The following is a 16,140-nucleotide window of genomic DNA, read 5'->3' as shown; positions in this document are numbered from 1 at the left end:
TGAATATTAGTACTTTGTGATGATTTTATTAATTAGTTGTTTTTGAAAACTATTTTAGGCTGAGCATTACTCCAAAATAGAAGCTCTAAGAATCAGTACCATCAGATAGATGTTAATTTAAAATCATTTATTCATTTCATTCATTTAAAAAAATTGTATTTAACATATATCAGGACTGAGTTGTCCACAGGCAAGATAGGCATAGCACCTGGCATAGCAATAGTTTTAGGGAGCTGTGCAAATGTTTTAATTTCCTTTAAAACCAAAAGAAAAAAATAAACTCTTAGGTCGAAGAAAATATTAAAATATGTAATACTAATATATTCATCTTTATACCAAGGTATAAAATACAATTTTTTATATTTTTATGGAGGAAGAGGTCCATGAAAACTAAAGTTCATAGGACCCATGAAAATTATAATGTAACCTAGGCCATATTGCACCTATGTTAGATTCTAGAGATAAAAAAATGAGTAAGACACAATTTCTGTTCCCAAAGCATTCACAGTCTAATGAAGAAAATGGACATAAAACAGGTAGTTCATAATGTGGTTTCCTTGAAGTTATTTGAAATAGTAATTATAGCTTGAAGAACACAAGGGTTTTAGAACAAAATGTCATTCAATACATAGACTCAGTCTTTTCCTTCTTTTAGTTAAACTTTACAAAAATAGGATTTGCATATATTTTAATGGTACATAGACAGCATTACTACATATTTTTTCCAAACACTACTGATGTTAGCATTCAGATCTGTGAGTCAAAATGTTCATATCTTATAAGCACACTTCATCAACAGGACCACAAAAGAAATGCCAGGTCCTAGGTATTGATGGTTCCATGGGGAAAATGAGAAGAGGTTCAGTTCTCCCTAGCTTAGCAAAGCTTGCTTACTTATGTCCTTCTGAGTTTTATTGAGGCTTCAGACATGGAACAGAATCTTGGCTGTACTTTCTCTCTTCATAAAATTTCTCATTTATATGAGATTCAGCACTCGTTTTCTTCAATTACTGTTTCTAAATGCCATAATTGAGGTAGTCAGAATGTTCTCCTTAACCTAAATCTTCCTTGCTAATATTTGGGCCCACTTCCACATTTTTTCTTATCAATTGGAGAATAATTTTTCACCATTTTCAATTTTACTTGCATTATCTTATTACACACATAAGCTTTTTGAATAAGCAAGGCATCATAGGACATTGGAAAGAATACAGGCTCAGACTAACCTGGGTAGGAATCAGAATTATGTCACTGTATGACCTTGGTCAATGCATTTAAACTCATTGCATCTCAGCATCCTCATCTATAAAATGGGGATCATTATGCATGTGTTAGAAAATTGCTGTAGGAATTAGAATAATATATGTTAAGCATTAGGCCAGTATCTGGAATATAGGGGATGTTAAAAAAATAGCTGCAGTTACTATTTGCCATATTTTGCAAATTAAGAAACTGAGACACAGACATATTAAATGACCTTTGTCATTTTGTCAGTATTGTGGGGCTAGGGCACCCAATTATTACTGGCAAATTGCAGCCTTACTTTTGATCAAGCCTTATTGAGAATGAAGTTGTAGAACACAGAGAAAGTGCAGAAGCAAAAGGTACAGGAAAAGCACTGACATCAAAGCAACCAGATAATCAATATATATTTATTGAACCCATTGTAAGTATAAGATATTCTGTGCACAAGTTGGGCCACTTTGGTTTGCCAGTGACTGAATCCTAACTTGCTCAAATGAAAAGGATAACTTGTTGGCTGGTATAACCCAAACACATGATGTAGGGAACTGGTCCTGGGGGTGTCTGGATTCTGTGGCAGGAACACTTGCAGGGCCTACACTCTATTTCTAACCAGGGTGTCTGGTGCTCTTTGCAGATGGCTTTCTCCATGCCATGGGGCACATGGCTCCTATCAACCTTGGTCTCTCATCTCATCCTAGCAGCTCTTCTATCAGCAAAGAAAGATTTTTTTTTCCTCTTTGGCTCCAGTCTGAAAACAATCCCAAGAATGACTTTCATGGGGCCAATTAGGTCATATATTCCTTCCCAAACCAATCACAACCAGGAAGATAGGGTAATATGATTGGTCCAATTGAGGGCACATATCTGCCGTTTTCATTAGAATTTTTTTCCTATGGAAAGAGGGGCATTGGGCACACCAAAATAGTAACCTTTATCTTCTATCAGAGGTAATAGAGTAATTAATATTTTAATGGTAGAGTTGGTTCAAAGAGCCAAAAGACTAGAATCTCAGGATGTCTAGCTAAGATATTGCAAGGCCTAAATGGACATGTCCATTCTTTTCAGCCAAGAAAGGAAGCCTATCATACTTTTTTCTCCCAGTATGTTGGCTCATAGAGTTAAAAACTTAAATTTATTTCTTAGTATACATACCTTTTAATGGAGAAAGTTATAAACACTTGGGCACTATCTTAGAAAAAGCAGAACCTCTAAAGAGGGTGATTGAAGGTGACATTGCTGTTGTTTGAAAAACTTCAGGATGTCATGTCCTGTGGGAATGCATTATTCTAACAATTTGCTTAACATTTTTGCTTCCTGTAGAGTGGGCTGTGGGTGGGAACTCAAAGCAGACTTGTAAGTTGAATTCATAGTGGATGAGCTTGTCTTGAAGTCTTTGCTGGGTTGTTTAAGACACTGAACTGTTTGTTCTTGGCTCCAGTACTTTCAATGTCCACTCACCATTGTGTTAGTGGGAGGACTACTGTATTGTATAAGAGATCTGGAGAGCTTGTGACTGAGTAGAGTCAGTGTTTTGACTTTTTATGCCAATATCATCATTTCCCCACTTGTTTCACATTTCTCCTGTCAGTTGGGCCCTCAATTCAAGGTTACCTTGATTACTTTCAGATCTTGAGTCATGAATCTCTCTAAATTATTTTTACCTTGAAAATGTTCTTTCACCAACTCACTTTTTCTTCCTTCTGTTTCAAAATTAGAGGTATCCCTACCCTTTTCCAGCACTAAATTCTTCCCTCTTTCACCTCCTTAGAAAACTAACTCCATCCATTACTTCATCTTCTATTTGTATCTCCAATTATTCCTCTCTGATGCATCTCTCCCCACTTATCTACCTACAAGACTATCTCCTTGAGATATCATCAGAAGGGATAATGTATGTGGAAGTACATGGTTGCCCTAAAGTGGAATATAAATATGACGCAATATCACTGCTATCCTATCTTTCTCCTTTACCCCACAATCATCTAAAAAACGTCAATATAAAGTATTTCTTGACTTTAATTTCTCACTATTCAATTCATTATTTAATATCTTAAAATCTGACTTCATTCTCCTAACTTACTGTCCCGGGGTTCATATCACTGCTTGTCTTTCTTCTAGCATGTGACACAGTTGACTAGGCCCTCCTCTTGGTTTCTATAACCTCACTACCTTGGTTTACTTTCTCTCTCTCTGACCACTCATATTTTAACAATCATCATTTTCCTTCTGTCTCTGAATGTGAGTGGTCTCCATCATTCTGTCCTTGCTTCTCCCTCTGCCTACCCTCTCTCATTCTCACAAATACTTCTTGAAAGAACTTCCAGATCTCTCTCTTCACATCAATGTCTTTGTTAAATGCCTGCTGATAACTTTAACCTACATATCTCACCAGCCCCCAAATATACGTATACTAAAATAAACTTTTACCCCATCCTAGGTATCTTCTACCCTATCTCAGCCAACAGTATTACTTTTCTACCCAGTCATTTAGGCTTAAAGCCTTGTGTTTGATCTTTGGTTCCTCTCTCTCCCTTATCCCCGAATCCAATTTAAGCCATATTTTAAGGACACATTGTTCTATTCACCTACTTTCACTTTGTCTCTCTTCCTTCAGGCAGTATCGTTCAGACTGCTGGAGTAGCACACAGTGTATTATTTTGCTTTCAGTGAGGTAGTCCAGAAGCATTTTGTGGCCATACTTTTTCTCTCTTCCTCATTCTTGATTCTTTCCCATTTCTGACAAGAATAACTATTTGAACTTTAATTATAGAGATCACTAAATCTTCTTCTACACAAATACCCTTCTCATAACCCCAGTGTACACTAATGTGTTTAGAATGGCCTGTCTAACAAGTAACAGTCAAGTGTAAGCTGACTATTGCTTGTAAGCAGTGACATAGCAAAAATACATTTCATAGCTATATGTTTTATTAATATAATTTGCATCTTCAAATAAGTATCTTCATATTAGAACAACATTTCTAACATATTTGATTTAGAAAGCTGAGGTTTTGAGGATCTAGTGATGAGCTAATGAATGTATATTGAACATATTGCTTGAGTTTTTCTAACAATCATCAGAATATAATAATTCCAGCCTATGTGGACCCTCATCAGAAACATCACCTATCAATCCCTAACACTTTTTCTGCAGCTCCTATTAACAAAGAATGATTAAAGACAACTTCAGTTTTCCCAGTTCCAACCTTAAAGATATATGATGTAATAATAGCATACTGTGTAGCTGTACAAAAAAAAAAAAGAGTGTCTTATGTCTTATATGGAAAGATCTCTGTGTGGACTAAGTTGTTTGTGTCTCCCCAAAGTACATATGTTGGTGCCCTAATCCCCCAATGTGATGATATTTGGTTATAGGGCCTTTGGGAGGTAATTAGGGTTAGATGAGATCGTGCAAGTGGGGCGCTCATGGTGGGGCTGCTGCCCTTATGCCCTGATAATAAGAGACACCGGTGAGCTTGCTGCCTTTCTCCACCATGTGAGGACACAGTGAGAAGACGGCTGTCTGCAAGCCAGGAAAAGAGCTCTCCACAGAACCTGACCATACTGGCACCCTGGTCTATGATTTCCAGTCTCCAGAACTGTGAGAAAATAAATTTCTGTTATTTAAGCCATCCAGCATACGAGATTTTGTTATGGGAGCCTGAACTGACTAATACAATCTCCAAGATTTATTTTTAAGTGGGGAGAAAAGGGTGCCAAAATAGTGTACTATTAGGGTTAAAAAAAGAAGGGAACATAATCTATACTTGTACTGGTTTGTATATACAATTTAAAAATCCTGGGGGGCTTCCCTGGTGGCGCAGTGGTTGAGAGTCTGCCTGCCGATGCAGGGGACACGGGTTCGTGCCCCAGTCTGGGAGGATCCCACATGCCGCGGAGCAGCTGGGCCCGTGAGCCATGGCCGCTGAGCCTGCGCGTCTGGAGCCTGTGCTACTCAACGGGAGAGGCCGCAATAGTGAGAGGCCCGCGTACAAAGTTTTAAAATCCTGGGAAGTAAATGAGAAACTAATAATGTTGGTTACTTTTAAGGGGATAGGACCTTGGCAGATAGAAGACAGGGCTGGAAAAGAGATATTGCTGTACATCGTTTTATACTTTTGATGCTTGAAGTATGTGAATGTGCTACCACTTCAAGAAATTAAATAAATAAAATGTATTAAAAATAATAACAAAAACATTTTCTTTGGAAGAACAAGATTATATTGATATAAGGAAAACATTGTTTACATTGAAAGAGGATTGCTGATTAGCAGAATAATTATATTAGAAGCTGACATTTGATGCGGGCACAATTTGAAGATGAAGGAATTTGAACTATTAATTATATTAAATTGCTTTCCCAGTCAGTTCTTTTATTTTTTACTTATTTTATTTTTTTTATTAGTTTCTGCTTTATAACAAAGTGAATCATGTGTACATATACATCTGTTCCCCCATCCCTTCCCTCTTGCGTCTCCCTCCCTCCCACCCTCCCTATCCCACCCCTCCAGGCGGTCACAAAGCACCGAGCTGATCTCCCTGTGCTATGCGGCTGCTTCCCACTATCTATCTACCTTACATTTGGTACTGTATATATGTCCATGCCTCTCTTTCGCTTTGTCACAGCTTACCCTTCCCCCTCCCCATATCCTCAAGTCCATTCTCAAGTAGGTCTGTGTCTTTATTCCTGTTTTACCCCTAGGTTCTTCATGATATTTTTTTTCTTAAATTCCATATATATGTGTTAGCATACGGTATTTGTCTTTCTCTTTCTGACTTACTTCACTCTGTATGACAGACTCTAGGTCTATCCACCTCATTACAAATAGCTCAGTTTCGTTTCTTTTTATGGCTGAGTAATATTCCATTGTATATATGTGCCACATCTTCTTTATCCATTCATCCAATGATGGACACTTAGGTTGTTTCCATCTCTGGGCTATTGTGAATAGAGCTGCAATGAACATTTTGGTACATGTCTCTTTTTGAATTATGGTTTTCTCAGGGTATATGCCTAGTAGTGGGATTGCTGGGTCATATGGTACTTCTATTTGTAGTTTTTTAAGGAACCTCCATACTGTTCTCCATAGTGGCTGTACCAATTCACATTCCCACCAGCAGTGCAAGAGTGTTCCCTTTTCTCCACACCCTCTCCAGCATTTATTGTTTCTAGATTTCTTGATGATGGCCATTCTGACTGGTGTGAGATATCTCACTGTAGTTTTGATTTGCATTTCTCTAATGATTAATGATGTTGAGCATTCTTTCATGTGTTTGTTGGCAGTCTGTATATCTTCTTTGGAGAAATGCCTATTTAAATCTTCTGCGCATTTTTGGATTGGGTTGTTTGTTTTTTTGCTATTGAGCTGCATGAGCTGCTTATAAATTTTGGAGATTAATCCTTTGTCAGTTGTTTCATTTGTAAATATTTTCTCCCATTCTGAGGGTTGTCTTTTGGTCTTGTTTATGGTTTCCTTTGCTGTGCAAAAACTTTAAAGTTTCATTAGGTCCCATTTGTTTATCTTTGTTTTTATTTCCATTTCTCTAGGAGGTGGGTCCAAAAGGATCTTGCTGTGATTTATGTCATAGAGTGTTCTGCCTATGTTTTCCTCTAAGAGTTTGATAGTTTCTGGCCTTACACTTAAGTCTTTAATCCATTTTGAGCTTATTTTTGTGTATGGTGTTAGGGAATGATCTAATCTCATACTTTTACATGTCCCTGTCCAGTTTTCCCAGCACCACTTATTGAAGAGGCTGTCCTTTCTCCACTGTACATTCCTGCCTCCTTTATCAAAGATAAGTTGACCATATGTGTGAGGGTTTATCTCTGGGCTTTCTATCCTGTTCCATTGATCTATCTTTCTGTTTTTGTGCCAGTACCACACTGTCTTGATTACTGTAACTTTGTAGTATAGTCTGAAGTCAGGGAGCCTGATTCCTCCAGCTCCATTTTTCATTCTCAAGATTGCTTTGGCTATTCGGGGTCTTTTGTTTTTCCAAACAAATTTTGAAATTTTTTGTTCTAGTTCTGTGAAAAATGCCAGTGGTAGTTTCATAGGGATTGCATTGAATCTGTAGATTGCTTTTGGCAGTAGAGTCATTTTTCACAATATTGATTCCTCCAATCCAGGAGCATGGTATATCTCTCCATCTATTTGTATCATCTTTAATTTCTTTCATCAGTGTCTTATAATTTTCTGCATACAGGTCTTTTGTCTCCTTAGGTAGGTTTATTCCTAGATATTTTATTCTTTTTGTTGCAGTGGGAAATGGGAGTGTTTTCTTGATTTCACTTTCAGATTTTTCATCATTAGTGTACAGGAATGCCAGAGATTTCTGTGCATTAATTTTGTATCCTGCTACTTTACCAAATTCATTGATTAGCTCTAGTAGTTTTCTGGTAGCATCTTTAGGATTCTCTATGTATAGTATCATGTCATCTGCAAACAGTGACAGCTTTACTTCTTCTTTTCAAATTTGGATTCCTTTTATTTCCTTTTCTTCTCTGATTGCTGTGGCTAAAACTTCCAAAACTAAGTTGAATAAGAGTGGTGAGAGTGGGCAGCCTTGTCTTGTTCCTGATCTTAGTGGAAATGGTTTCAGTTTTTCACCATTGAGGACGATGTTGGCTGTGGGTTTGTCATATATGGCCTTTATTATGTTGAGGAAAGTTCCCTCTATGCCTACTTTCTGCAGGGTTTTTATCATAAATGGGTGTTGAATTTTGTCGAAAGCTTTCTCTGCATCTATTGAGATGATCATATGGTTTTTCTCCTTCAATTTGTTAATATGGTGTATCACATTGATTGATTTGCGTATATTGAAGAATCCTTGCATTCCTGGAATAAACCCCACTTGATCATGGTGTATGATCCTTTTAATGTGCTGTTGGATTCTGTTTGCTAGTATTTTGTTGAGGATTTTTGCATCTATGTTCATCAGTGATATTGGCCTGTAGTTTTCTTTCTTTGAGACATCCTTGCCTGGTTTTGGTATCAAGGTGATGGTGGCCTCGTAGAATGAGTTTGGGAGTGCTCCTCCCTCTGTTATATTTTGGAAGAGTTTGAGAAGGATAGGTGTTAGCTCTTCTCTAAATGTTTGATAGAATTCACCTGTGAAGCCATCTGGTCCTGGGCTTTTGTTTGTTGGAAGATTTTTAATCACAGTTTCAAGTTCAGTACTTGTGATTGGTCTATTCATATTTTCTATTTCTTCCTGATTCAGTCTTGGCAGGTTGTGCATTTCTAAGAATTTGTCCATTTCTTCCAGGTTGTCCATTTTATTGGCATAGAGTTTCTTGTAGTAATCTCTCATGATCTCTTGTATTTCTGCAGTGTCAGTTGTTACTTCTCCTTTTTCATTTCTAATTCTATTGACTTGAGTCTTCTCCCTTTTTTCTTGATGAGTCTGGCTAATGGTTTATCAATTTTGTTTATCTCCTCAAAGAACCAGCTTTTAGTTTTATTGATCTTTGCTATTGTTTCCTTCATTTCTTTTTAATTTATTTCTGATCTGATCTTTATGATTTCTTTCCTTCTGCTAACTTTGGGGGTTTTTTGTTCTTCTTTCTTTAATTGCTTTAGGTGCAGGGTCAGGTTGTTTACTCGAGATGTTTCCTGTTTCTTAAGGTGGGATTGTATTGCTATAAACTTCCCTCTTAGAACTGCTTTTGCTGCATCCCATAGGTTTTGGGTCGTCGTGTCTCCATTGTCATTTGTTTCTAGGTATTTTTTTATTTCCTCTTTGATTTCTTCAGTGATCACTTCATTATTGAGTAGTGTATTGTTTAGCCTCCATGTGTTTGTATTTTTTACAGATCTTTTCCTGTAATTGACGTCTAGTCTCATAGCATAGTGGTCGGAAAATATACTTGATACAATTTCAATTTTCTTAAATTTACCAAGGCTTGATTTGTGACCCAAGATATGATCTATCCTAGAGAATGTTCCATGAGAACTTTAGAAAAATGTGTATTCTGTTATTTTTGGATGGAATGTCCTATAAATATCAATTAAGTCCATCTTGTTTAATGCATCATTTAAAGCTTGTGTTTCCTTATTTATTTTCATTTTGGATGATCTGTCCATTGGTGAAAATGGGGTGTTAAAGTCCCCTGCTATGAGTGTGTTACTGTTGATTTCCCTTTTTATGGCTGTTAGTATTTGCCTTATGTATTGAGGTGCTCCTATGTTGGGTGCATAAATATTTACAAGTGTTATATCTTCTTCTTGGATCGATCCCTTGATCATTAGGTAGTGTCCTTCTTTGTCTCTTCCAATAGTCTTTATTTTAAAGTCTATTTTGTCTGATATAAGAATTGCTACTCCAGCTTTCTTTTGATTTCCATTTGCATGGAATATCTTTTTCCATCCCCTTACTTTCAATCTGTATGTGTCTCTAGGTCTGAAGTGGGTCTCTTGTAGACAGCATATATATGGGTCTTGTTTTTGTATCCATTCAGCCAGTCTGTGTCTTTTGGTGGGAGCATTTAGTCCATTTACATTTAAGGTAATTATTGATATGTATGTTCCTATTCCCATTTCCTTAATTGTTTTGGGTTTGTTATTGTAGGTCTTTTCCATCTGTTGTGTTTCTTGCCTAGAGAAGTTCCTTTAGCATTTGTTGTAAAGCTGGTTTGGTGGTGCTGAACTCTCTCAGCTTTTGCTTGTCTGTAAAGGTTTTAATTTCTCCATCAAATCTGAATGAGATCCTTGCTGGGTAGAGTAGTCTTGGTTGCAGGTTTTTCTCCTTCATCACTTTAATTATGTCCTGCCACTCCCTTCTGGCTTGTAGAGTTTCTGCTGAGAGATCAGCTGTTAACCTGATGGGGATTCCCTTGTGTGTTATTTGTTGTTTTTGCCTTGCTGCTTTTAATATGATTTCTTTGTGTTTAATTTTTGACAGTTTGATTAATATGTGTCTTGGCATATTTCTCCTTGGATTTATTCTGTATGGGACTCTCTGTGCCTCCTGGACTTGATTAACTATTTCCTTTCCTATATTAGGGAAGTTTTCAACTATAATCTCTTCAAATCTTTTCTCAGTCCCTTTCTTTTTCTCTTCTTCTTCTGGAACCCCTATAATTCGAATGTTGGTGTGTTTAATGTTGTCCCAGAGGTCTCTGAGACCGTCCTCTGTTCTTTTCATTCTTTTTTCTTTATTTTGCTCTGCATCAGTTATTTCCACTATTTTATCTTCCACCTCACTTATCCGTTCTTCTGCCTCAGTTATTCTGCTATTGATCCCATCTAGAGTATTTTTCATTTCATTTATTGTGTTTTTAATCGATGCTTGATTCATCTTTAGTTCTTCTAGGTCCTTGTTAACTGTTTCTTGCATTTTGTCTATTCTATTTCCAAGATTTTGGATCTTGGAAATAGAATCTTGGATCATCTTTACTGTCATTATTCTGAATTCTTTTTCAGGTAGACTGCCTAGTACCTCTTCATTTGTTACGTCTGGTGGGTTTTTATCTTGCTCCTTCTCCTGCTGTGTTTTTTTTTTTTTTGTCTTCTCATTTTTCTTATCTTACTGTGTTTGGGGTCTCCTTTTTGCAGGCTGCAGGTTCATAGTTCCTGTTGTTTTTGGTGTCTGTCCCCAGTGGCTAAGGTTGTTTCAGTGGGTTGTGTAGGCTTCCTGGTGGAGGGGACTAGTGACTGTGTTCTGGTGGATCAGGCTGGATTTTGTCTTTCTGGTGGACAGGTCCACGTCTGGTGGTGTGTTTTGGGGTGTCTGCGGACTTTTTATGATTTTAGGCAGCCTCTCTGCTAACGGGTGGCGTTGTGTTCCTGTGTTGCTAGTTGTTTGGCATAGGGTGTCCAGCACTGTAGCTTGCTGGTCGTTGAGTGAAGCTGGGTGCTGGTGTTGAGATGGAGATCTCTGGAAGATTTTCGCCGTTTGATATTATGTGGAGCTGGGAGGTCTCTTGTGGACCAGTGTCCTGAAGTTGGCTCTCCCACCTCAGAGGCACAGCACTGACTCCTGGCTCCTGAATTTGGGATGATTCGTTGTTTATTCATGTATTCCACAGATGCAGGGTACATCAAGTTGATTGCGGAGCTTTAATCCGCTGCTTCTGAGGCTGCTGGGAGAGATTTCCCTTTCTCTTCTTTGTTCTCACAGCTCCCGGGTCTCAGCTTTGGATTTGGCCCCACCTCTCCGTGTAGGTCACCGGAGGGCGTCTGTTCTTCCCTCAGACAGGACAGGGTTAAAGGAGCAGCCGCTTCGGGGACTCTGGCTCACTCAGGCCGGGGGGCCGGGAGGGGCACGGAGTGCGGGTGGAGCCTGCAGCGGCAGAGGCCGGCGTGACGTTGCACCAGCCCGAGGTGCGTCGTGCGTTCTCCCAGGGAAGCCGTCCCTGGATCCCGGGACCCCGGCCGTGACGGGCTGCACAGGCTCCCCGGAAGGGGGGCATGGACAGTGACCTGCGCTCGCACACAGGCCTCACAGCGGTGGCAGCAGCCCCAGCGTCCCACGCCTGTCTCTGGGGTCCATGCTTTCAGCAGCGGCTAGCGCCCGTCTCTGGAGCTCCTCCAAGCAGCACTCTTAATCCCCTCTCCTCGCGCACCAGGAAACAAAGAGGGAAGAAAAAGTCTCTTGCCTCTTCGGCAGGTCCAAACTTTTTCCCGGACTCCCTCCCGGCTAGCTGTGGCTCATTAGCCCCTTCAGGCTGTGTTCACGCCGCCAGCTCCAGTCCTCTCCCTGCGCTCCGACTGAAGCCCAAACCTCAGCTCCCAGCGCCGCCTGCCCCGGCGGGTGAGCAGACAAGCCTCTCGGGCTGGTGAGTGCCAGTTGGCACCGATCGTCTGTGTGGGAATCTCTCCGCTTTGCCCTACCCAGGTACGTGGGGAGTTTCTTGCCTTTTGGGAGGTCTGAGGTCTTCCACCAGCGTACAGTAGGTGTTCTGTAGGAGTTGTTCCACGTGTAGCTGTATTTCTGGTGTATCTTTGGGAAGGAAGGTGATCTCCACATCTTACTCTTCCGCCATCTTCCCCAGAAGTCCCCCAGTCAGTTCTTTAATAATCCCCATGACAATGTAGACCGTTCTTATCATCTACTGCCCCTTTCTTGGATCTGCATTTGTTACTGCCTGTAGAGCTTGAAGTACCCCACATGCATGCATTTGATTGAAAGATGATAGCCACAGGTTCTCAAGTCCTCCCTCGGTAATGCCCAGATCATCTCTGAGCATAATGCCTCCTCCTTCAACTTCCCTCAGTGGTTGATCCTATACTCAAGGATGCAACTGATGAGAAAAGGACCTATCGTTCATTTGAAAGAGGTCAATCTCTCTTCTATGTACAAAGATATAACTTTTCTCACAACTGCTTTGGCCAATTAAGCATCCAGTTGTTCTAGAGACATTATATCATACTACCTCAAAGGGTTGTCCTTCTGGTCTTTTCATTTCTGTTTAGCATCTATCAAAGATTTCTCCTCCATTGGTCATCTAGGCTCCACCTACCTCTCTACACCAATTGACTCATTTTGAGTTGTTTTGCCATGACTCCAAAGTGCTTTTTTTCTGTCTCCATGGCTTTGTAAATGCCATTTCCATTGCCTGGACCACCCTTCTATTTGTTCCTTTTGATGAAGCCCCCCGCCCAAATGGAGATAGTGTTTTTCCTGACATCATCCTGTGTTTATTGAACCCCATTGAGATTTTCTACGTGCTTGTTCCTTCCTATTAGATTAAAGAAGTTCAGGAGCCATAGCATATTCATTTTGCATTCCCAGTGCTGGTATCCAGTAGGCACTTGATGGTTGAATGAATGAGTAAATATACAGTCTGGCTGAAATGTTAAAGCCAAAAATATCATAGTACTCTCTAATAAAATCCTATCCAATTTTTAGGAAAAATGCTTCACAGGAGGATTCTAACTCTGCATTGTAAATGTGTTATTCAACCCCTGATTGATTTGTGAGAACTGAATTCTGTCAGAACAATTCTCCACGAGCCTTTTGATTTTTTGGAATGCATTCAGTTTTTTAGATTTTTTTGGTGTGTGTTTTGAAAAGTCTGCTGGACATCCCCAAACTAAGGTATCTCTATAAGGATCTCCTCTGTTTAAGTGCATTTTATTTCTAACATTGTAAAGCATAGATGACAGCTCTCAACCCAGTGGATTTTCATCCTTATCTCCAGAAAACCACATTTCTTATGCTTTGTGGTAAAGTAAGTTACATATGTATAGATACTGCCTTGTGGAAGTGAGCCTTCGGCTAGAACCTCAGATCCACATTTGCTTGCCAGGGAGCAAGAGTGACAGCAGGGTAATCTCTATCACTTTGTAAATTAGATATTTCTCTTGTGTCTTTCTCAAAGATGCCTTTTTTTTTTTTTTTGCGGTATGCAGGCCTCTCACTGTTGTGGCCTCTCCTGTTGCGGAGCACAGGCTCCGGATGCGCAGGCTCAGCGGCCATGGCTCACGGGCCCAGCCGCTCTGCGGCATGTGGGATCTTCCCGGACCGGGGCACGAACGCGTGTCCCCTGCATCGGCAGGCGGACTCTCAACCACTGTGCCACCAGGGAAGCCCAAAGATGCCCTTTTAAAATGTGAAATTTGCAGAAAACAAATCATTAATATTTCCTTACTGAAAGAATTCACTTTCCAAACTAAAGGAGCTGATTTTGGAGCGTTTCAGCTGTGTCAATAAGCCACTGGTGAGACAAATTTTAGAATTAGGCCCATTAACTTTTGCTAATTCAGTTTACCCTGAACAGAGTAGATAAAAATAAATGCTTGAACTTCCCCATATTAAGACATGTTTGTATAAATATGGCCTGATAATAACTTGTTTCCAGAGTTTATTGACTTTAATTGTCCTACTGATGCTGTGTCCTTTGATACATCTGTTAGTATTCATTTTCTATAGTATCTTGAGATCTAATGTATAGCATGATGACTATAGTTAATAACACTGTATTATATACTAGAAATTTGATAAGACAGTAGACTTCAGGTGCCTTCACCACACACACACAAAAAAAATGCTAAATGTGTTAGGAAGTGGATATGTTAATTAGCTTGACCATAGTAATCATTTCACTATGTATATGTATATCAAACATGGTGTCGTACTCCTTTAAAATATACAATTGCTACTTTTTAAAAAACCGAGATTTGCAATAGATTGAATGCAGAAGGAGATAGGAGAATGCAACTATCCTCCATTTTGCAAAAATGTAAAATAATGCCGTTGTAATACATGTAATAATGTATATGTTCTTTGTTTCAGAGATTGTTTTTTCATTAAAAAAATTATTTGTGTTCCGCTAAAAAAAAGGCAAAACAAAACACTTTCTATAGTAATAAGCACTGTCACAAGCCTAAATCCAATATACATTTGAACATAGTCCTGACACTTTTCTTAATATCAATAGCACGTTTGCTCTTAGCGACATGTGATTGAAGGCAAAACTTAAATCCAACAGAATTTGCTGGATCTTAGTTCTAATGCCAATTATTATAAGTTTTGGAGATGAAAAGAATAGAAGTTCTGGAATATTTCTCCCACCCAAGAAGTTTAGTTATTTTGCAGTTACCAAATATGCAAAATCTCTGGATTTGCCCTCTTCCAGGAAGGAGTGTCTTAATTAAATAATTAGGCCCTTTTAAAAATCAGTTCCCTGTGGGTTGCTTCTATAATTGCCTCTTCACTCATCAACTAAAAGTCTACCTAGGTTAACTGTCTTGTTTGTTCTCAACATAATGTTTTATCTATTTAATTAATGCAATTATTTATTGTATAGCTTATTTGTTTCTCTTTGTTTGTCATCATCATCTGTTCAAAATTGTAAGGTTCCAGAAGATAAGACCCAAGTGTCCTTTATTTATTTTTATGGCACTTACACAGCATTATATGATATTAAACAGCTAATAATTTTTCAGTTTGATGATTATGAAGACAGGAATCTATAGTAGGCTGATAAATGTGCATTTAACATGAAAAAAAACCTCACTGAAGCTCTGGTTGTGCTATTCATAGCACACCGCAGCCTGTATCAGTTGCTAAGAAGAGTTTAGTATTATGTGAAAGCAGTGATGAAAATGTTCAAAATCACCAATTCCCAATGACTCACAAAGTACATATGTCTCTTAAGTTGCTCACCTGCTTTTTACCCTAGGGTCATGTTTCTGCTTTTATGACTCCAGCCAGAGGCTGAAAATACATAGAGGAAGTCAAATCAATCAATTTTCTAAATACTGGTAGTTAGGTTACTCAAAAAGAAGGTGGTAATGATGGGAAATCATTATTTTGAGAGATTATTGTGGAATTTAGATCTTGATGGTCAACTTGCATTAATAAATCAACATTCATTGACTGCATGGTTTGTAGAACCATGGAGAAATTCCTTTTTCTGTCAGAAGCTCTGTATGGTTAGTCTGACTGAGGACGATCTTGTATCCACAGGAGAAAATTAAATGGTTTGTCTTGATGGACTAGCAGAGCTTGGAAGAGTAAGCCCTAAAGACAAAGCAGTTTCCTAGAACTGAAGAATTTAACCTTTGTCCTAGTCCTCCCTTCTGTCAGCCTTGTCAGCAGGAAAACTTTCAAGGTTGATTTCAAATGAATCATCCTTGGCATTTTTTCCCCCTAAAACCGCTTCTCTGTCACTTCATGGAAATTGCTACTTGTCCTCAGTGGCATGCAATATTAGCTCAGACACTGCACACATTATACTACAAAGGTTGAAAAAAAACCCCACATTATATATATATATATATATATATATATATATATATATATATATATATATATATATATAATAAATTTTTTCTGAACTGTCTATATATCAATAAACTCAGCGGTTTTAGAGTTAAGGACTGAAACCACAGCTTTTTGTTCACTTAGCTGCCCATATTCGTCCAAGAGTGATTAGGAAATGTTTGG

At 38.8% G+C, this 16,140-nt stretch overlaps 1 protein-coding gene across 7 annotated transcripts in view; it reads left to right on the top strand.

Annotated features, from left to right (window-relative positions):
• LOC309800252 (uncharacterized protein) overlaps positions 1 to 16,140 on the top strand; it is a 112,784-nt gene that overhangs the window by 85,070 nt on the left and 11,574 nt on the right. For 3 of the 7 annotated variants that reach the window (XR_014293421.1, XR_014293422.1, XM_082614286.1), the window contains one exon: positions 11,368 to 12,084. The exons of the other annotated variants lie outside the window; for them this stretch is intronic. Coding sequence is in view for 1 of the 3 variants with exons in the window: in XM_082614286.1 (XP_082470412.1) it covers positions 11,368 to 11,553 (186 nt within the window). In the remaining 2 variants the exon portion in view is untranslated. The remainder of the gene's footprint in view (positions 1 to 11,367; positions 12,085 to 16,140) is intronic. 7 annotated transcript variants of the gene reach the window in all.

Source organism: Mesoplodon mirus (genome assembly GCF_964341445.2).
Source record: "Mesoplodon mirus genome assembly, chromosome: 3".
Classification (NCBI taxonomy): domain Eukaryota; kingdom Metazoa; phylum Chordata; class Mammalia; order Artiodactyla; family Ziphiidae; genus Mesoplodon; species Mesoplodon mirus.
The sequence above is the reverse complement of the archived record's forward strand: the minus strand, read 5'-3'. Positions and strand labels throughout refer to the sequence as shown.